General features: G+C 44.4%; 1 protein-coding gene across 1 annotated transcript in view; it reads right to left on the bottom strand.

The window, feature by feature from the left end:
* The window catches only part of TCEA3 (transcription elongation factor A3), a 41113-nt gene that overhangs the window by 3334 nt on the left and 15852 nt on the right, over positions 1-21927 (bottom strand). The window contains exons 5-11 of the mRNA XM_087727538.1: positions 10478-10525; positions 9483-9563; positions 8986-9063; positions 6372-6532; positions 4783-4839; positions 2516-2670; positions 60-278 (exon numbers count right to left, since the gene is read on the bottom strand). Of these exons, the coding sequence (XP_087583664.1) occupies positions 60-278; positions 2516-2670; positions 4783-4839; positions 6372-6532; positions 8986-9063; positions 9483-9563; positions 10478-10525 (799 nt within the window). The remainder of the gene's footprint in view (positions 1-59; positions 279-2515; positions 2671-4782; positions 4840-6371; positions 6533-8985; positions 9064-9482; positions 9564-10477; positions 10526-21927) is intronic.

Here is a 21927-nt window from a genome sequence, read left to right as displayed (position 1 = left end):
CTGGTCCCCAAAAGGTTGGAGGCCGCTGGCTTAAAGCATTTACTAGCAACAATACAAACCTTCCAGCGATTGCCACACTCATTACAGAGCACGAAAGTCGTCATGGGCTCATCGGCACTCCGGGTTTGCACCTGATTGTAGGTGCAGTTCTTTTTCTTGCACTTTCCGCACTGGAAGAGGTCGGTGGCGGTACCTCCGGTCTTCGCCATCTGATGCTCTCGGATAGCTTCTTGGGTCATGGCGTTTCTTAGCTCCTTCAGTTCATCACTAGCCATTTCCTGCAACGCACAACAGCCTTCATTGTACCAATTGGCAGCAGGCGCCCCTTTAGTTAGGCAGGTTTCATCCGAGTTCAGTCTTGCTGGCCCTGTTCAGTTCCAAAGCTGGTGGGAGCATTGGCACACAATGCTCAATTTTGTTTAAACCTTGGTTAAGGGGTGTGTGTGTGTGACTTTGTCTGATAGGCGAACTGGGTTAGGGAATGGGTTATGCAATCCAGAAGATGCTTGCTTTAAAAAGATTAAAAGCAGGGTATGGACACAGCAACAAATTGTTGAGCTCTTAATTTGTGGGTTACAGTTGAGGCATTAAAGGACTTAGATCAGTGATGGCTAATTCTTTTTGCCATCGCGTGCCAAAAGCAGGTGGAGCGCAGGGGTGGGCATGCGTGGGCAGGCCAACACCCATAATTCTATGCACGTGCCTCCTGCCCTCCCCTGCTTTTGGCACGTGATGGACCCATTTTTCACCCACCCACCCACCCCCCAGGCTCCAGAGGCTTGCTAGGAGCCTGGGGAGGGCAAAAACGGCCTCTGACCCCCACCACCCCGGAGGCTTCCCTGAAGCCTTTGGAGGGAGAAAAAACGGCCCAACGCGCAAAGCGGAAGTCCAGGAATGGACTTCCAGGTTGCCCATAGGGCTGGTTTTCACCCTCCGGAGGTTTCAGGAGGCTTCTCTGAAGCATCTGGAGGGAGAAAAACGGCCCAACGCTCAAACCGGAAGTCCGTTTCCGAACTTCCGGTTTGCGTGTTGGGTTGTTTTTCGCCTTCCAGAAACTTCAGAGAAGCCACCAGAGGGTGAAAAATGGCCAAAAATGAAGGCCAAAATAAGCTCAACAGCGCGTGCAGCTGACAGGGCAACACCTTGCATGCCCTAACAAATGGCTCCGCGTGCAACCTGTGGCACGCATGCCATAGATTTGCCATCGCAGGCTTAGATCAACTGGACAGCCGGAAAGACCAATGGCTGACTAACCCATAATGTAGCCTGTTTGGTTTTGGCTTCAAACAGGTTACTAAACTAACGGTTGTAAGTCAAGGACCACCTATATACTATACAGGTAGTCCTTGACTTGCAGCGGTTATAATACCCCTGAAAAAAGTGACTTGTGACCATTTTTTACACACTTATGACCTTCGCAGCATCACCATGGGGATGTGATTAAAATTCAGATCCTTGGGCAACCGGCTCCTATTTATGACCGTTGCAGTGTCCCGGGATCATATGATCAGCTTTTGCGACCTTCTGACAAGCAAAGTCCACGGGGAAGCCAGATTCACTTAACAACCGGGTTCCCTACTTAACAACTGCAGTGATTTGACAACTGTGACAAGAAGAGTCGTAAAATGGGGGCAAAACTCACTTAATGAATGTCTCACTTAACAACAGAAATGTGGGGCTCAATGGTGGTCGTAAGTCGAGAACTACCTGTACAGGGCTACCTTCAGGGGTGGGCTTCAAAACTTTTAGCAACAGGTTCTCTGCCTGGTTCCTGGGTGGGCATGGCCATGGTTGGCATGGCCTAGCCAGCCTCCTGTACTACTGGGGGATGGAGGGGGGTGTTTTCACCCTCCCTGTCTCCAGATGCTTTTGCTTGAGTCTCCGGGAGGGCAAAAATGGCCTCCCCTGGCTCTTCCGGAAGGCCTGTTTTTCGGGGCCCCACCCAACTTCCATCAAGGCCCTGTATTTACCTGATATCCAAAACAGGCTGTTTGGGGACTCCTGGGAGGGGAGGATTGGGCGGGGCCAGCCAAGGGTGGGATTTGCAGGTTGTCGGGACTGGGCAGATTCTTAGCTAGAGGTTCTCCCGAACCCGTGTGAACCTGCAGCAGCCCACCCCCTCTTACATTATGCTATGCTGATCTATTTAGTCAATAACGAGCATAAAATTTGCATGAACCCACATATGCAACAACTGTCATGTATCATTAAAATAGCTGCTATATTTATATTTTAAAATGCCATTGGAGATTTAAATTAAAGTAATCAAGCTTAACAAACAGATAGCTTTAAAACCTGATGTGCCAAATCTCGATACAACAGACTTTGCACACAATAAAGCCAATCCCTGTGACAATATCTGGCTTTTGCATAACGATGCCATCATTCAAGTGCCCGGGGGTCACCCTCTCTCATTCAACACACCATTTCTCCCACACAACCGATTTGTTAAATTCAAGTTTTATTTGTATTATACAGGACTGAGAAAAACAACACGCCGCCTCTTCCTACTGACCTCTGCCGTCATCTTGGCAATTAGGGCTGGCGGGATGCTTCCACACAGCACATTGCGCCGCAAACCAGGATTCTTGGGGTCCTTTAGGTTACTAATTCTGCTCCTCACTCGGTTCCGGTATTTCATATCTGTGCCCTTCAGTTCTTGGTAGATACGTGGCAGCATTAAGGAATAACATTTTTTTAGTCTGGACTAATTTGGTCTAGTGATCAAAACCAGTGGTGAGTTTCAATTTTTTTTACTACCGGTTCTGTGGGCATGGCTTGGTGGGCATGGCAGGGGAAGGATACTGGAAAATCCCCATTCCTTCCCTATCCCACTAACCTGCTTTCCAGATCCGTTGTCCTGTGCAGGGCAACAGAAGAAGACCCCAGCCAATCAACTGGCACTCAGGAGGCAGCGAATAGATCAGGGGCGGGGCCAGCCAAAAGTGGTATTTGTCGGTTCTCCAAACTACTCAAAATTTCCACTACCAGTTCACTAGAACTGGTCAGAACTGGCGGAATACCACCTGTGAAAAACCCCAGGCAAGAAACCAGGAGAATGTGAGTTCTAGTCTTACTTTAGGCATAACTTTGGTCCAATCGCCAGGAGATGGTGAGTTATAGTCCCACTTTAGGCATGAAAAGTCAGCCGAGTGAGTTTGGGCCAGTGCTCCTCTTTCATCCCAACCCACCTCACAGGGTTGTTATTGTGGAGAGAGAGAAGTATTAAGTATATTCTCTTGTGTTACTGAAGTACTAATAGTAGTAGTAATAAAGGTGAGATAAAAATTAAATGTGTGGAAAATGTCCAAATCTTCACACTAAGAAGCGAACTAATTGTCTCCTGCAAATTCTACCCCCTTTCGCTCCTCTTTTATTTCCTCTGGGAGGAGCCACCTGTGGCCTTACTCCCAAGTCGACCCCTGTCCTTTAGCTGCTCCCGTTGTCTGGCAACTCTGTGCATGCACACACTGGGAACAGGCTTCAGCTGTTCATCTGCCTCACTGATGTCTGACTCTGAAGACAGCTGATAATTGCCAGACGGATCTGGGCCCCTCTCTGCCTCCAACACAGAGCCCGCATCAGAGCCTTCCCCAGACTCCAGGACTGGCCCATCTTCCTCCCCAACCTCCTCAATGTCCGAATCTGTTGCTCGGTCTGCTGGCCACAACAAGGTTGTTTCTTTCTCATTCCACTTTTCTGCTCTAAAGGCTTTTCCCAATCCCTGAAGACACTGATTTTTATTTTTTATTTTTTGTATTCCTGCAAACCCAGGATCTTGCCAATTCCTCCCTCTCCCATACAGACAGAACCACCCTGCCTACAGCAGAGACCGAGAATTGCCATTAGTCTTAAAAGATAGTTATAGCCTTTTATATTTCTCATTGCTCTCATTTTTAACAATGCCTAATATATTCCCAGAAGAGCACACTTTCTGTCCGAAGCAGTAGGCAATTACTGTAGTTCCCATACAAAATTTGAACCCCTTCTTTTTAGCCTCCTAACCTTTTAGAAAAAAAAGTTCAAGAAAGCATCTCCTGAATGTATACAATTTAAATGACTGGAGTTTTTGTTTTTACCCATCAAGGCAACACCTGTCCAATATTAGCATAAACCTTTCCCACTCTGATGCATTTCCCACCCTATGTGATCTCTTTTATTATTATTGATTAGCCCTTGGTCATATCAAAGTGCAGAGTTCCAGAAACAAATTATTACTAAAATTTGATAAAAGCAATTTAAAATGGAATTGGATAAAATACAATTTAAAATGGAATTGGAATAAAATATGATGTAAAGTGGAACTGGAAACACAATAAACACAATAATTTAAGATATAGATAAAATATGATAAAATTATATTTTGGTGTCACCCCTACAATCTAACACAATCAGTCCCACATATGCCAATCTCAACCGAACCATTTTGCTTAAGTACTGTGCTGTGTTAAATATTATTTTCTGGCCACACATAAGGTAAGTTGCTTTGATATAGGGATCCCAATGGGTCATTCATTTGGTATATAGACCGAGATACCTGTCTCTTACACCCTTATACAGGCAACAATCAATTAGGATGTGAGCCAGGTCTTCTACCTCTGCCACTCCGCAAATACAGAGATGTCCATTGTAGGGTATAGAATGGAATCTCCCATATCTGACCATTGTGTCAAGCTGTTCGAATCTCACCCATGTAAATATCTCCCTAAGATGTTTTGGCAGTTATAACTTCATTTTCCCACTCGCACTAATAACCAGCAGACCCAAATATCAAAAAGATATAATCTTCAATCTCGGCTGCCATCTTATCACAGTTGACCGCAAATTCTTTGTAATCATCTTGAATGGAGATGAAGAGGAGAAAGACATGAAAACAGGGACATAAGGGGGGGAAAATCATTGAGCACAACCAGATAAAATTCAGTTTTGTGTCCAACCGAAACACCTGAACTTCTATACTTAGATCAGGGATGTCCAGCTTTGGCAACTTTAAGACACATGGACTTCAACTCCCAGAATTCCCCAGCCAGCAAGGGAGCTGAAGTCTACACGTCTTAAGATGCTAAGGTTGAACACCTCTGGGTTTAAAAAATAGATGCATAACATAATTAACTAGTGTAAGAGCAACAATAAAAAAATTATAATGTAAAGGTTCCCCTCGCACATATGTGCTAATCGTTCCTGACTCTAGGGGGGTGCTCATCTCCGTTTCAAAGCCAAAGAGCCAGTGCTGTCTGAAGACGTCTCTGTGGTCATGTGGCCGGCATGACTAAACACCGAAGGCGCATGGAAGGCTGTTACCTTCACAATGGTGGCTCCTATTTTTCTACTAGCATTTTTTACATGCTTTCAAACTGGCAGAAACTCGGACAAGTTACGGGAGCTCACTCTATTATGTGGCACTAGGGGTCCGAACCATCGAACTGCTGACCTTCTGATCTGGCTCACCATCTTAGCTACTAAGCCACTGTGTCCCTTCTATGATTTCCTTATAGAATGCCTATTAATATCAATAACGCAATAGTAGCAGCAGAAAATAATTGCTTACTTCTGAATGTTAATTTTTTAACTGTGGATTGTTGTTTCCACTACATTTATTTGAACCAGGAGCATTTGCAGGTTCTGATGCTTTCATCAAAGTGATGAGCAACATGCCATAAGCTTTGTCCCTTCCATACCCAACATTTGATGTTGTGACAACCCCACCCCCCAAAAGGGCAGAATTTGCATCGTGAATTAGCTCTTTTCATCATTTGCCTCCTTGGCTCTCCCTGCAAATGCCTCTCATTTGCAATCACTTTTTAACTTATGGTAGCTCTTCATTTTATCTTATTTTACAGACCGTTTTTACAGACGTTTTCTGCTGCTGCTTGGTGTAGTAAGTAAAATTGATCCTATTGGCATTATCAATCTTCTCTATAGCAATATCATTTTTGTGCCATGGTGGCACAGTGGTTAGAATGCAGTTTTGCAGGCTGACTCTGCTTTCTGCCAGGAGTTCGATCCAAGGTCAGTAAAAGGAAGACCCAGATTGTTTGGGGCAATATGCTGACTCTGTAAACTGCTTAGAGAGGGCTGTAAAGCACTGTAAAGCGGTATATAAATCTAAGGGTATTGCTATCTCTATATCAATAACTGTGGAAATGCTTTTGTAGTTATGTAATCTAATCAATACTCATGCACTTCAGAAATCACTGTTTGATCGCTTCTCCTCTCCTGAATTTTGCCATACAGGTAACTCCCAGAAGAATGGAAGCTGGAGATAAAAACATCGGAACCAGAGCTCCAGGTCAGACTGTAAACTCTTTAGATCCCCTTGACTCTCCTCCTAAGTTAATTTCTCAATTCCCCCAGGATGTTTTCTTTCTCACCATCCATTTTCAGGGCTGCAGAGACCATCTCAATACACTTGTCCCTAATGGAGTCTCCAGTCAAATAGGACGAGGGCAAGAAGCAGACAGAAGTTCCAAATGTTGGCGTGACAGGGCTGGCTGGCATCTTGGGCACCTCACTTCGAGATTTGTCATTTGATCTGAGCAGGACAACAAGGGAGATTTTTGTTTTAAATGGGGGGAAAAATGCTAATTTACAACCATTTCAATATAGCCTCTAACCCACTTGGGATCACTGAAGTCAAGAGCAATCAAATTATTTTGCTATCCAAGCCAAAACAACCTCTTCCTTCCCTAGCTGCAAAAATCCAATAGAAAGACACCAGAAAGCTAATTCTTTGCTTTCTTTTCTTGAAACTCAGATTGAGCAAGCTGGAGCCCTTGTTTAATGGCAAGGCCTGTCCCACCTTCTAATCTGGAGTGTGCTACTTACATTTTAAGCCAGGGCTGATATGATTAATCGGCATGTTCATACAAGTTAGCTCAACCAGTTAAGAAAATATTTAAGAGATGTGCTTGTAGAACTTTATGGGATTGGTTAACATGCGTTTAAGTACAAGTGTTGGTACTTAGCCTACAAATCCAGCCAGATTGCACTGTTAAACCCAGAAAAAGGGTTAAACCGGAGGTATCAAACTCAAGGCCCAGGGGTGCTAGGATCTGGCCTAAGGGGCCGTCTGGGAAACAGTGAAGGACTGGCCCGCAGTGCCTCTGCCAGTGAAAACGGAGCTCGGGAGCCCGTTTTTGCTGGCAGAGTGCTCGGGCCACCACAGGCACCCCGGCATGAGTGATGTTTGGATGTTTGTTGTTTAGGATGTTTATTAACATTTGTAGGCCGCCCTTTTCCCTGAGGGGACTCAGGGCGGCTCACATAAAATCAGGAGGGGGGAATACAATGACGTAGACACATATAATAAAAGTAATAAGCAACATACATTCATCATTCGGGAGGGGCGGCTATCCTTGTCCCCAGGCCTGACGGGCTAGCCAGGTCTTAAGGGCTGTGCGGAAGGTCTGGACGGTGGAGAGGGTACGAATCTCCACGGGGAGCTCGTTCCAAAGGGTCGGGGCTACTACTGAGAAGGCCCTCCTCCTTGTAGTTGCCAGCCGGCACTGGCTGGCCGATGGAATACGGAGGAGGCCCAATCTATGAGATCTAATTGGTCGCAGGGAGGTAATTGGCAGAAGGCGGTCTCTCAAGTATCCAGATCCACTACCATGCAGGGCTTTATGGGTGACTAATAGCACCTTGAAGCGCATCCGGAGATTGACAGGTAGCCAGCGTAGCTCGCGGAGGATAGGTGTTATGTGGGTGAACCGAGGTGCACCCACAATCGCTCGCGCGGCCGCGTTCTGCACTAGCTGAAGTCGCCGGATGCTCTTCAAGGGCAGCCCCATGTTGAGCTAGCCATGCCCCCCATGGCCCCCCCAAAGATTTAACGCAACCCTGACGTGGCCCTCAATGAAATCAAGTTTGACACCGCTGGGTTAAACAAATCTCTGGATTACAAGCTTTGCATGAATGCAGGCAACTTAATTCAAAGCCAATACGATATGACATGAAAGCTCTTTTTTTTTTTTTTGGTCTCTCACACACATTAGAAAATACTGTGGAAACCTGTGCAGAATTCATAAGAAAAATGAAGGCTACACAAGAAGTCACATGCCAACAACCACAAGGTTATGTCCTTTTACAGAAGGACAGTCCTCTATTTGAACATGTGCTCTGTTTAAAAAGCTGCCAGTTCATATTTTGGCCTATGGGAAAAATCACCTAAAGCCAGGGGTCTTTAAGGAATTTATCCAATATAAAAAACTGCCCATCAAACTGAATAGGCACGCATATTACTCGTTCACATAATGAGACATTTCACATTCCCATTTAAGTATTGGTATTTTTTTCAAACATAAATCTTTATCAGAATTGGGCACCTCATTCCCTGCAAATAGCTTAGCCTACAATTCTCATGATCTACGACTGGGATAGTGGAAGTTGTAGCCAAATGGACTATCCCTTATGCAAGCTGCATGTGTAGCCTTTTTCTGTCCACCCTAAGAAGCTGCAGTTAAATTGATAGCTTAGATAGCTTTGAAGAAGTTTCAGATAAAAACACAGGGACTATATCTATTAACAACTATTTGTTTTACAGTGATATAGGAAACATCCAGTTCTAAAGCACTGTAACAGCGAACAGCGGCTCTTGTAGAACCAACTGAAGAGGAATGTTGTCTGCACACTCCTTTGATTGATCTGTTAAACAATGCCAATTGGCAATTGGAGGCACTCAGAAGTGGTCTTCTGCCGGTTCGGACTGGTTCGCCCGAACCAGTAGTGGGAATCGTGGGTGGGCCTGCCTACCCGCCCCGGTTCTATGCCATCCCATTAGGCACGTTTTGAAGCCAAAGCGCATGCGCAGAAGGCTGAGCACGCACGCTCACATTTCCGAACCAGTAGAAAAGGTAAGTGAACACCACCCCTGGAGCCACTTCATTTTTTGGTCCTGCTCTCCATTCTTATGCCTTATGGCTAACCGTCTCCATGTAGCTAGTTTATCCTGTTTTTTTCCTTTGAACACCAACAGTCAAACAATACCTTTCATCTTTGCTATCCTCTTTGTTTTTATGGAATCCAGGAGGGGAGGCTGCTGGGTTGGAGCTGGTAGAGGTTCTCCTAGAGTGGATACAGAGAGGGGCATCGTAACAATTTCAGCTCAGGCCATGATAATTCAAAGCACCATTTTAGGTCCTTTTGAAAATAAAGAAGCAACGTAAATTTTCTCCATGCCAACATGTGTGATCTTATCCCCTCTAAGGTAGGAGTAGAAGAAGAGTCATTTCCTCAGTTAATCAGTGGAACAGCTTGCCTCCAGAAGTGGTGGATGCTCCAACAATGGAACTTTTAAAGAAGAGATTGGACAGCCATTTGTCTGCAATGGCAGAGGGCTTCATGCCTGAGCAGGGGGTTGGAACTAGAAGATCTGCAAGGTCCCAGGTCTCGTCTTACTCTTGTTCTTCTGTATCTTGCTAGATCAGTAGAACCAACGTAAAACGATTAGTAGTAGAGTGAGCACAAGGGCTGGATTAGCTTACCTGTCCACCGACAGTCTCTTGGGAGAGGAAGTAGAGGAACTAGAAGTAGAGCTGGAAGATCTTGAATCTTTGGAGTCCCTCCTTTATAAGGGGAAAAAAGAGGGGATGAAGAATGTGGGCAAAGAGGCATACATCATTAGACCTCCTTGCTGTAAAACTGTAAAGGTAAAAGTTCCCCTTGCACATATGGGCTAGTCATTCCCGACTCTAAAGGGTGCTGCTAATCTCCATTTCAAAGCCAAAGAGCTGAAGTTGTCTCTGTGGTCATGTGGCCAGCATGACTAAACACCAAAGACACACAGAACGCTGTTACCTTCCCACCAAACGTGGTCTCTATTTTTCTACTTGCTTTTGAACTGCTAGGTTGGTAGAAGCTGGGACAAGTTAACAGGAGCTCACTCCATTACGCAGCGCTAAGTATTCGAACCGCCAAACTGCCGACCTTCTGATCGACAAGTTCAGGGTCTTAGCCACTGAGCCACCACGTCCCCGATTCACCGCATGTAAAATTGAATCTATCTCAATTTAGGACTGCAATGGCTTACAACAGAAATCCTGGTCCCCACTGTGGTCATAACTCAAGGACTACCTGCATCCTGTCAAGTCAGAAAGTGCTTTGCATGCGACCCTCCTATTTAACAAGCTCAGCGTGGTGTGGGTTTATATACTGCATTAAAACCCACTAATTCTGGCTACAGCGGGGGGGGGGGAGGGCAGATGGCCAAGTATATAGATTGCAGCATCATTACCGCATAAAAGGCCAGCTCCTGTTTGTTAAGAAAGCTGCACTGCAATTACAAGCTCATTTATAATGCAACATTTGCATACACAAACAGCAAGAGTCGCTGTCGCCATTGTAGCGGTGGGAGGGAAGGGTTGCCCCCAGGGTCACCTTTAAGAACGTTTCATCTTTTTCCCTTTCTAATTCTTTACGTCGCTGCATCTTTAAGCACCTTCCTTGGACAGGAGTTCCCGCCAGAGCCCTGAAAACATACCTCTCTTTTTTGAGCTCCAAGTGTGACTTTCGGGAAGTAGACGCGTCTCTGCAGGGTGAGAACAAATGTTAAGACTGCGTTATATCTTGGCTCGAAAAGACTCGGAGGTGACTATTTTTTTAAATCAATGTTATTCATAAACACTTTTTTTAAAAAAAACCAGCACGTTGTGGGGTGTTGTGGCCCAGCAGCGGCCGGCCGAGCTGTTGGTAGAATCTGACAATGATGAACATTATGGGACTGCCCTGGAGGCTGAGGAAGACTCTGGGGAGTCAGAGCAGGGACTAGAACAGTGGTAGCAATTACCTCCCACAGACCCATTAGATCTCACAGGGTTGGCCTCCTCCGGGTGCCATCTACCAGCCAATGCCACCTGGCTATTACCCGGGGGAGGGCCTTCTCTGTGGCAGCTCCGGCCCTCTGGAATGAACTCCCCGCAGGGATTCTCTCCAGGCCTTCCGAAAAGCCGTCAAAACCTGGCTTTGCCGACAGGCCTGGGGGTGATGAGTTCCCTCCCCTCTCGACATGTATGGTTGTGCGACTGTTGTCTACTTTTATTATTTGTATTTTGTCTTTTTATGTTCCCCCTTTTTCCCCCCCTTGAATTGTTCGCCGCCCTGAGTCCTCCCGGAGAAGGGCGGCATACAAATAATAAAATTCTATTCTATTCTATTCTAGTCAACCTGGTCCCTACCGCCCACTAGTGGGCATTCCAGCTTTCAGGGTGGGCGGTAGGGGTTTGCTGTAACTCTGCTTTATAAATTTTATAAAGTAAAGTTACTTCCCTACTTTATAAATCACCATTACTGTGGAACCGGTGGGCGGTTAGAAAATTTTACTACTAACAGAGATACAAAAGTGGGTGGTAGGTATAAAAAGGTTGACTACCCCTGGACTAGGGAGTCCTGTTGGCCACCAGATGGCGTCTGAGCCAGGGAGCAGTGAGGAAGAACAGGGGGAGGTTGTCCCTGACATACGGATGCCGAGAGCCAATAGGAGAAGGCAGCAGCTGTGGAAACAGGCTCGCAGAAGGAAATAGGACTGATTGGCCCCTCCCAGAGAGCTTATAGGCGGGGCGATGGGAGGGGAATTTTGCAGGAAACAACAGTTACCATCTCAGTTTAAAGTTTGAAGAATTCTGTGAGTTCCGTTAGTCTTGTTTTTCATAGAGATTATTTGCCTGGGCTTCTAGCCAAGGGATGGTTTATCTCCCTTCTTACTCGTGGCAGACAGCCAAGCCGGTATCAGTGTAATTTAGAGGCCGGGAAAGAACAGTCGGGTATACCATTTACCAGTGATGGCGAATGTTTTTCTGCTCGGGTGTCAAAAGGGCAGGTAAACACATGATAGCCCGTGTGTGCCCACACCCATAATGCAATGCAGTGGTGGGTTCCGGATCCCGTTCCAACCAGTACGGTTGGAACAGGCACAGCAGCGTCAACCTGGACGCGCACAGCGTGCACGCATGCGTCCTAGCACCTCCAAGACGCTCCAGGTGCTCAGCGGAGCATCGCACAGGCATTGTACATGCCGTGCGCGGAAGCACCGAGGACTTAAAAGACCGATAAGGAGCGAGGGCGGGCGGGTGGGCCCTCCGGAGCACCGTACCAGAACATATCGCCTGCAACCCAACACTGATGCAATGCCCTCCCCCCCCATGCATGTGCGCACACACACCCCGCCTGCTCTCCTTCCCCCCCTCCTGGCACATGGCTGCAGGCCTCACTGAAGCCTCTGGACTTCCAGTAGGTCCGTTTGGATGTTTTTCACCCTCCCCAGGCTTCAGCAAAGCCTCCTGAAACCTGGGAAGGGCAAAAAACAATTTTTTTTTGGCGCGCCCTTCGCCATTCCCGGAAGTTACTTACTTCCGGGTTCGGCGACCAACCGGTTCGCAAGGACCGCCGCGAACTGGTTGAAACCCACCCCTGGATAGTAGGTACCTGGGGTATGATTACATTTCCAGCACTTAGTAGACAGGTTGATAAACATTTTTGCAAGTCTTGCAGGTGGCAAGAAGTAACTTTTTTGATGACATAATAAATGACTGGTGCCTCAGCTCTGCTATTCACAATCGTAAGTCATTCCTCAATTCAGTTTTCTCCAGATAAAACAGGATAATCTTAGAATATCCATCTTCCAATTACCCCACCCCACCCCAAAAAACCCCACTAAAGCATAAGAAAAGTACAAACTGAAAAGATACTCCGCGACTTGTAACCGGTCACCTAGCAACCCGTTGGAAGTTACAACAGAGCTCCCTAGGATGTACTTACAATCGGGTTCCAAATTTCTGATACACCCTTGCAGTCATGTGACATTTCTACAGTTTGGTAGCCACCCCCGCAGTCATGTGATCAGGCTGTCAAGATTGACTCGTAACACACCTCAACTCGCAGCGTTACAACAGAGACAACGGGAGGGGGGAAGGGGAATGCTTGGGATGTATTGGGAGCTGGAAGGAGACGAGGAATGTATGCAAGCCATCTGCAGCCTGAGAACATCCCGAGACTTCAAGGCCGCATGATGGAGACCTTCCGAAGGCGCAGACTGTTTTCCCAAAACAAAATGAATGTGCTGGATTGGCCCAGATAGGAAAAAGGGGAAATTAATTATGCTGGTTTGCACGTGCAAACCTCAGAGTGAGCTTCACTTCTTCTGTGCCTGTTTGGTTCTATCAGTAAAGTTATACTCTTGATTTTTAAAAAAATGACCCAGGAATTTTTCTTTTGTTGCATACATCAACGGGATGGTTGACACAGGTTTTGCAATGGTTTTGCCAAAAAACCAACATTTGCTTCCAGTTTTCAGCAAAACTGGCCACAGTGAACAATTGGTTAATGACCACAGTGCTCACTTAATGACTGCTGCAAAAGAAACAGTCACAAAATCAGGTCAGATGCATGGGTGAGCCATTTTACAACCAAGTTCCATTACGGTCATAAGTCATAAGGACTATTTATATTTCTTGCTTAGCTTTTTCCAAGCGGCTTCCCAGAATGAAGCAGATTTGAGGGGTTATGTAAACAAGTCGATTGCAGGCTCCTTGTTTCAAGGAAAAAAAGCCCGTCTCCCCGCCGGATTACAACAAGGCTGTTAGAACAAAATAAATCACAACATCTCCACCCAGATATACGCGGGGATTAATTGGTTCTAAGCAGAAAAACATTCAGTTCCTGAAATTGCTTCCCTGTCATTTCAGCCAGCCTTGCGTGGAAGACTTTTTGTCAGTTTTGAGGCAGCTGCCAAAGAATCTGAAAATAAACAGGATTACAGCTGGGATACCCTGGAGCAAGGGTCAGCCAATCTACGGCTCCACGCATGTGGCTCTTTCATCCCTCTGCTGTGGCTCCCTGTTGCTCAAAATATGCGTTATACCCGCCAATGTGCGACACCCGCTGGAACGTGATTTCTTTTCTTTTTTTTTTAGACTTATATACCGCTTCATAGGGCTTTCAGCCCTCTCTAAGCAGTTTACAGAGTCAGCATATCGCCCCCACAGTCTGGGTCCTCATTTCACCCACCTCGGAAGGATGGAAGGCTGAGTCAACCTTGAGCCGGTGAGCTTTGAACCGCTGAACTGCTGAACTAGCAGTCAGCTGAAGTGGCCTGCAGTACTGCACTCTACCCACTGCGCCACCTTGGCTCTTCTTGAGCTTTTCAACCCCCAAACATGGTGAAATCCAAGACAAGAAAAGTTTCAGAAGAAAACAGAATTGCTTACTTCAGCTACATATACTAGTTTTGTGGCCGCTCAAGAAATAGACATGGGAAGGGTTTTGTGGTGGTTTCCCGGTGTTTTCTTTTCTGTGGGAAACGGGTCCAAATGGCTCTTTGGGTGTTTAAGGTTGCCAACCCCTGCCCTGGAGGATCTCTCAACCAAACTTGTAGAAGTTTGTGTTAAGTTTACAAAGAATCTGTCCTGTCCTATCTGCAGATTTCCATCCTACCTTCCCCATCCAAGCAATAACAGGTAGTCCTGATTTAGGACCACAATTATATCAGGGTTCCAAATAACACCCCCTACAAAAGAAGACAGGGCCTTTATTTTCTTTTGACCTCAAAATAAGCACTTGGCCTTATTTTCGGGGAGGTCTTATTATTTTTGAGGTGCAGGAGGCAACGAGCGTGGTCACCTCATGGCTGCTGCTGTGCTGCAATATTTCCGGGGAGGGCTTATTTTCAGGGAAACAGGGTACCTGTATTTCTCCGTACTTCCCTTCTTTTAGAAGAGCCTCTCCCACAACAACAACACCTACTTCTCCCTCGTTTTGGAAAACCCATTTAAACTCTGCTGTCTAATAGACCTCCTGGGATGCAAAGGTTATCAGAGAGATTGAGAGAGCAGAGAGCAAACCCTCATTATGAATTCTGACTTCTTTTTATCAGAGTTTATGATCTGCCGTGTTTTATGGCCTTCTTGTGACCCCCCCCCCTCCGGGAGCCTCTCTGGAATGCAACCGTTTATACAAATTGCAAATAAATAAAAGATGAGCCTGCCTTTGCTTGGCAATCAACTGGAGACCTCCTGAGAGGTGAGATGGATATTCACTAAGGTTTCAGCTTTTCCTGCAGTAGCAACCCCTTTGTTCCGATTAAGCGCTACACAACACAAGTCCTAATAAAGCAGGCAGAGACAGGGGATGCATTTAAGGAAGGACTGGGCAAACATCTCCACTCGCCAGCATCAGGGGTGAGAGGACAAGCAAGTAAATTGTCCTGATGACATCACAATGGAAGCCCTGCAACTTCGGTTCGAGGGCGGAGTTTGCATCATGACATCATAGCCTGTGTGATGTCATTTTTCCAACAAACAAAAAAAACCCAGCCTGGTTTTTAAGAGACAATGCATCAAAATCTACATAAAATCTGATTTACTAAAGCAATTAAATAATTTGCATTTGGGGCTAAAGTGTTGTGGCCTCCGGCCCCTCCAACAGCCAAATCAGGAGGAGGAGGAGGAAGAGGAGGACAAGGAGGAGGAGGACGAGGAGGAGGCATGGTAGTCAGGGTTAACATCAAGGCAACCTGACAGCTCCGAGAGGGAAGAGGGAATTGAGCTGGCACAGAGAGAGAAAGAGAGACAGAGGCGGAGCCTGGGCCGTCCGTCAGCCCTCAGATGGAGACTCAACAGCCCCCAGGTCTGGAGGTGGCTGATGAGGGCGGTGAGGAACAGCTGGGTACAGTGCCTGACGCGCGGATGTGCAGAAGGCAGAGGAGAGGAGAGCAATGGAAATCCATGGGCTGATCCTTGGGAAGGAAGAGCCGCCACTGCTAGAGAAGCCCCACCCTAGCTCTGGGGGTAAAAGTCAGGGGACGGAGATAACTATGTGGCAAATAACTATTCATCTCACTGCCGGACGAACCTGCTAGCCTGCGGTGAGAAAGAAACTTTTTGCCGGGGCTGTTGACACTCGTAATAAAGGAATCTTTGAGTCAACTTCAAAGGGTTTGTTGTGTTTGGGGAGCTGGGTCAGAACATACAGATTTCAGGCGTAAAGAATCCGGATCATTTGTAAAGTTATAGCATAGGATATTTATTCTAGCTTATACATAAGAATCTCCTCAATTTGCGGTCACCACTAAATTGGTGCTAAATAAAGGTCAGCAGAATTCAAGTAGGGTTCGACTTGGCTGACTATGAAAGGATTGCAAACTGATGATGCATTTAACTCCACCTCTTCTCTTCTCTGCTGTTCTCCTACACAGATCCTACCTAGAGTTGAGAATTGGATCTGATGTCATCTGAAATTTTTTCCCCATTTTTTACAATTTGGTGAACCAAGAAAACCTACTTGACAGTGTAGAAAGTCAGCATCCACCTTCCTAGAAGAACGAAATATTTTGAGGAATATTTAAAAAGGCAGAATATTATATTTCCCCTAAATGAGAAATGGAGAAACATGTTTTTTTAGAGGCAGGAAGCAGACTCAGTCTTTCTTAATAGCTCCAGCAGATATTCTGTGCCCATTGAGAAAGATTGGGCCAGCTATTCAGAAACCAGCCCCAGTCTCCCTGCCCCAGGCAGAAACTGAGGAGGCCACCTTTTTAGAAATGCAGAGTTGGATCCATTCAAGACAGGATATTTTGAATCTCCTTGCAGCAAAGTCTGAACAAAGGCAGAATGGTAGGATTAGCCCTCACTCAAGAGCCAACACAGGACAAAGCCACAATAGGAATTGCCCAACACTCTTCAGAACACAAGCTCCTTCACTGCATCATCTCAGAGAAGTCCAAACTTCAACCAAACCTGGGAGCTCAAACAAACACCTAGGATTTGCATTTCCTCTTTTGCCTATAGAGCCAACTATGACTCTTAAATAACCCCGGCCCTACCTGACCCCATAGGAATCTGGCAACAACCAATAGAATACATGTTCTTGCACAGGAACAGGAAGCTTGAGTGCAAAGCCCAAAGAAGGTATTAAAAAAAAAACCACTCTCAACTCCATGTGCTCAGCTGCCCAGAATCAAAATTCTGCTTCATCATTAAACCATCTTTTAGATAGAAAGGGGAAATCATAGTTAGGATAAATTAGCAAAGGAAAGAGAATAAAAAATGACTTCACACTATATTTGGGTTTGCGGAAATACCATCCCAAGAAAACATAAATTGAGAGCTGAAAGTGACACCCACAACAATATAAAAAGAAAGGAAAAGAGGAAGAGAGGAGAGGAGAGGAAGAGGAGGGAGGGAAGGAAGGAAGAGATAAGGAGAGGGGGGTGGAAGGGAAAGAAAGAGGAGAGAGGGGAGGAAGAGTAGGAGTAGGGGAGAGGTAAAGGAAGAAGGAAGGGAAAGGAGGAAGGAAGTAGAGGAGGGAGGGAGGGAGAAAAGAAAGGGAAAATAAGGGGGTGTTAAATACAGTCAGATGGGATGGTAAACAAAGCAACCCAAATGGTATATCACAATCTTTTACATGGAATAACAAATATACAAGAATGACCAATGTAAAGAAGAACAACTATGTGAATGTATACCTACAATTGTATGTAAGGGAATAACAAATAAAAATAAAAATTCCCCCCAAAAAACCCCACCTTCTTTCCAATCAGCTTCCATGTTACCAGTGTCTTTCTCCCAGCTTGGAACTGAACCAGATGGGGTATTTCTTCCCACAACAGTTACAGCTTTCTTGTCTTTCTGATGCCAACTTGACACCAAAGATGTATGTGTCCTCTTTATAAAGAGGAGACATCAGAACAAATACCCAGAGTTTCTCAAGTTTGTTTTCCATGCTTGTAATGCAGGCACAGTCCCTGCAAGCCTTTTTTGCTCAATGTGAAAAGATGCGATGAAAAACTGCTTGTGAATAAGGCAAAATAAGTAAGCCTGCTGGGAAAAGTACCTGGAAGGTAGAGAGGAGAGAGAGAGAGACTTTTTCCCAGAACTGAATGTGGAGTTTAAACTTTTATGAGGTTACAAGTCAAGTGAAATTGCTTTAAAAAGGAGGCAATAAAACATACAAATAAACCAGAAAGCTGTGGCACTTTTTCATCTTTTAAGCTCATATTTACAGAAGATCCTACATTTTGCTTAGAAAAGGCAATCTATATTATTTATAGGTTTTGGTAGTAACACAGCTGAGAGATGAACACCCCATAAGTAAGAAATGTACCGAGCCAGCAATTTTTTAAATGCAACTGGTCTATTCACTGAGGACCTCTGAATGCCATGTCTCTCTGCGTCAATAAAGTGCCACACTTCAATAGATTGTTTCTGCTATGGTCAGAGAAGACAGAAGAGATTAACAGGTCATGTGGATGTTATTACTTAGCACAGCATAGGCACAAAAAGCTGTTATATACTACTTTTGTTAAGGACAGGTAACATGGCTAACAGAGGGCAGCAGAGGGCAACTCTACCTGATACAAAAAAAGCTAAGCAGGGATAAATAGACTAGACTATAGAATAGAATAGAATAGAATAGAATAGAATAGAATAGAATAATAAGGAATGGAATGGGAAGGGAATAGAATAGGATAGAATAGAACAGAACAGAATTCTTTATTTGCCAAGTGTAATTGGACACACAAGGAATTTGTCTTTGGTGCATATGCTCTCTTGTATATAAAGAAAAATAAAATAGAATACATTCATCAAGAATCATAAGATACAACACTTAGTGATAGTCATAGGTTAACAAGCAATCAAATCATACTAGGAAACAAATAAAACAATATAAATTGTAAAGATACAAGCAACATGGTTATAATAAGTGGGAGGAGATAGGTACTAGGAAGGATGAGAATAATAATAATACAGTCTTAGTAGGTAATATGACAGTGTTGTGGGAATTAGTTGTTTAGCAGAGTGATGGCATTTGGGGGGAAACTGTCCTATAGTGTTGTTTTGAGGGTAGGAGTTGAAACAATTTATGTCCAGGATGTGAGGGGTCTGTAAATATTTTCACAGCCCTCTTTTTGACTTGTACAGTATACAGGTCCTGTATACAGTATATATTTGGTATGCAGTACATATACATTACAGAGACAAAGAGACCGAGAGAGGGGGGGGAGGGAGGGAGGGAGGGAGGGAGAGAGAGAGAGGGAGAGAGAGAGAGAGAGAGAGAGAGCAGTATATAGGTTTGTAAATGTGGTTAGGATTTGGATGAGTTATCCTGGGGCTAAAAGATAGACCAGCAATTTGCAAACTGTATTCTTGATGGTGGGTGGGTGGGTGGGTGGGTGGGTGGGTGGGAGGGAGGGAGGATGGAGGAAATCAGTTCACTGTCAATATTCTATTATTAGAGTTTTGTCTCTTGATCATGAGTCCTGTCAATTCTTTTTTATCTAACAGTTGCCACATACAGCTTAATGTACTACTTAATGAAAGGATAAAATGATGTACAAATGCAGAGGTGTTGACTTATGTAAACAGCCATTACTGATTTAAAAAGGCAGCAAAATTAATCTGGGGGAGAAAAATGAAACATTGAGGGAGAAAGAACAAGAGAAGAACCTTTGGGATCTGCCCCTGTACCGCAGATCGGTTACAGAATTGAGGAATAAGCAGTAAATTGGCCTCTTTTTGCTCAATTATATATCCACCTAAGCAGCAGATGTGCTGCAGACTTTATTTAATAAACTTTGGAAGAACTTCCCAAAGCCATCAGCTCAGTGCACCTCTGTCATCTTTCAAATAGCGAGTTAGCGAGTCCAGGGACAAAATCTGACTCACCAGCACTGAAGTGGAAAGTGAAATTAAGGAGGCTCTCTGGCAAAATAAAACTGGCATTTCACCAAGGACAAACAAGATCAAGAGAGAGACATTTTTCATCTTAAGAAAGCTAGAAACGGACTCCTTTCCTGAGATAAGAACGGCGCTAAAGGCCTACTAATATTCTTTAATTCAAAAATCTGGTAATTACTTTTTAAGCTGTAAACCAGAAGGAGATAATCTCTTATAGACTGGAAGCTGCATTTTTTTTATTAAAAAAATTATTTGCAGCTCTAAAGATGTGTATCTTTAACACTGTAATATGATTGGACGAGCAGAAATATTTTGGGCCTTTTGGGAAGGATTTGTGGAAAGTTAACTGTGTCCATTGTGCTGATAAATTTTAGCAATCCCAAATCAATTAGGGGGACAGTGTTATCAAGGAAAACAGCCTTTGGCCTGCAAATCTTGCCATTTCTACCTAAATGGAAGGAAAGTTGGTAGAAAGGGAAATTCTTACTTTCTCCCCCATGGAAGCTTGCAAGTAGGAAAGAAAAGTGAACATTTATTCAGGAATCAAAATAACAGGTTCCAAAAAATCAAGGCTACCCGTACCATTCATGGTTACTGCATCCAGTTTTGGTCACCACACTATAAAAAAGATGTTGACACTCCAGAAAGAGTGTAGAGAAGAGCAACCAGGATGTTTAGGGGACTGGAGGCTAAAATATATGAAGAACGGTTGCAAGTACTTGTATGGCTAGTGTAGTGGAGAGAAGGACCAGGGGAGACATGATAGCAGTTATTTGAAGGGCTGCCACAGAGAGGAGGGTGTCAAGCTATTTTCCAAGGCCAGATAATGGATGGAAGCTGATCAAGGAGAGATTCAACCTGGAAATAAGGAGAAATTTTCTGATAGTGAGACAATCAACCCTGGAACAAAAGTTCCCTTCAGAAGTTGTGGGAGCTTCATCACTGGAAGCTTTTAAGAAGAAACTGGACTGCCATTTGTCAGAAATGATGTAGGGTCTTCTGCTTGGGCTGGGGGGGCGGGGGTTGGACTAAATGACCTACAAGGTCCCTTCCAACTCTAATGAGCTGTATAATCTGTTAAGAGTACTCACCAAAAGAACAGTGTTATGCAATGCTCTGCTTCCTGCAATCCCTAATCAACCATAAATTTCATTGAATAATGTCACCACTTACCAACAAAAAATTACCCAATTCTGCTTTGAAGCAAGACAAAGGCAAATATCGAGCTAATTTTTTTAATTAAAACAGTAAGATCTCGTAGTCAAATGCAAAAGATAAATCACGTTTAGCAAGCCCTCCTGTCCGTTTTAGCATCCACTTCAGCACACTCCAAATCTAGAAATTTGATTTCTGCACCAGAGTGGGGGCCAAAGATTTAAGTATCTCTCAAAAAACTCCATTTTTTATGTTTTCTTTCTTTTATTGGTTTCAACAGTCTGACGTAGGTGGAAAAATATGTTGTGGTCAGAACAATCAAACAATTAGATTTATGATTCATTACAAATTACTTGGGAAATCTACATGTAAACACTAGAACTCTTCTAAGGCTGCCTTTGCTCAGAAGGGAATGGCTGTTCCCGGCCAGCCCGCAGGGGAGAACTTCAATGCTGATCTGGCCCTCGAAGAAATCCAGTTTGACACCCTTGTACTATAGCAAGTCTTTCTCATCCTCAACAACATTAAGATATGTGGACTAAAACTCCCAGAAAGCATCCTGGGTGGGGAATTCTGGGAGTTGAGGTTCACATTTTAACATTGCTGAGGTTGAGAAACACTGCATTAGAATGTATATCCTGTTAAAAAAACGCTTCCTTTGGGAACTGTAAATTTCTTTAGCAGTATAGTTAGTTAGTTTACTTTACTGATTAGTCCTTGGGCCATATCAGAATGCAGAGTTCCAGACACAAATATTACTATAACCTGATTTAAAAGAACAATTAAAAATGGAATTGGATAAAATACAATTTAAAATGGAAATTGGAATACATTTTATCTATCTATATCTATATCTATCTATGAATTTTATATCAATATATATCTATATATATCTATGTATGTATATATGTATGTATCTATATCTATATCTATATATGTTTTCTGAGGTTTTCGCGGGTGTTAGTATGTAGCTTTGGTTATTTGGGTTTTCTCCCACGTAAAATTGGAGGTGTCTTGGCGACGTTTCGATGAAGTCTCATTCGTCATCTTCAGGCTTCGTGCTTCCAGGAGCAATGTGAGATCTCGGCTGTTTCTTCCTTTTAACTGC

This window comes from Thamnophis sirtalis, unplaced genomic scaffold, assembly GCF_051295495.1.
Source record: "Thamnophis sirtalis isolate CommonGarterSnake01/CBP01778 unplaced genomic scaffold, rThaSir2_p1.2 scaffold_13, whole genome shotgun sequence".
Taxonomy (NCBI): domain Eukaryota; kingdom Metazoa; phylum Chordata; class Lepidosauria; order Squamata; family Natricidae; genus Thamnophis; species Thamnophis sirtalis.
The sequence above is the reverse complement of the archived record's forward strand: the minus strand, read 5'-3'. Positions and strand labels throughout refer to the sequence as shown.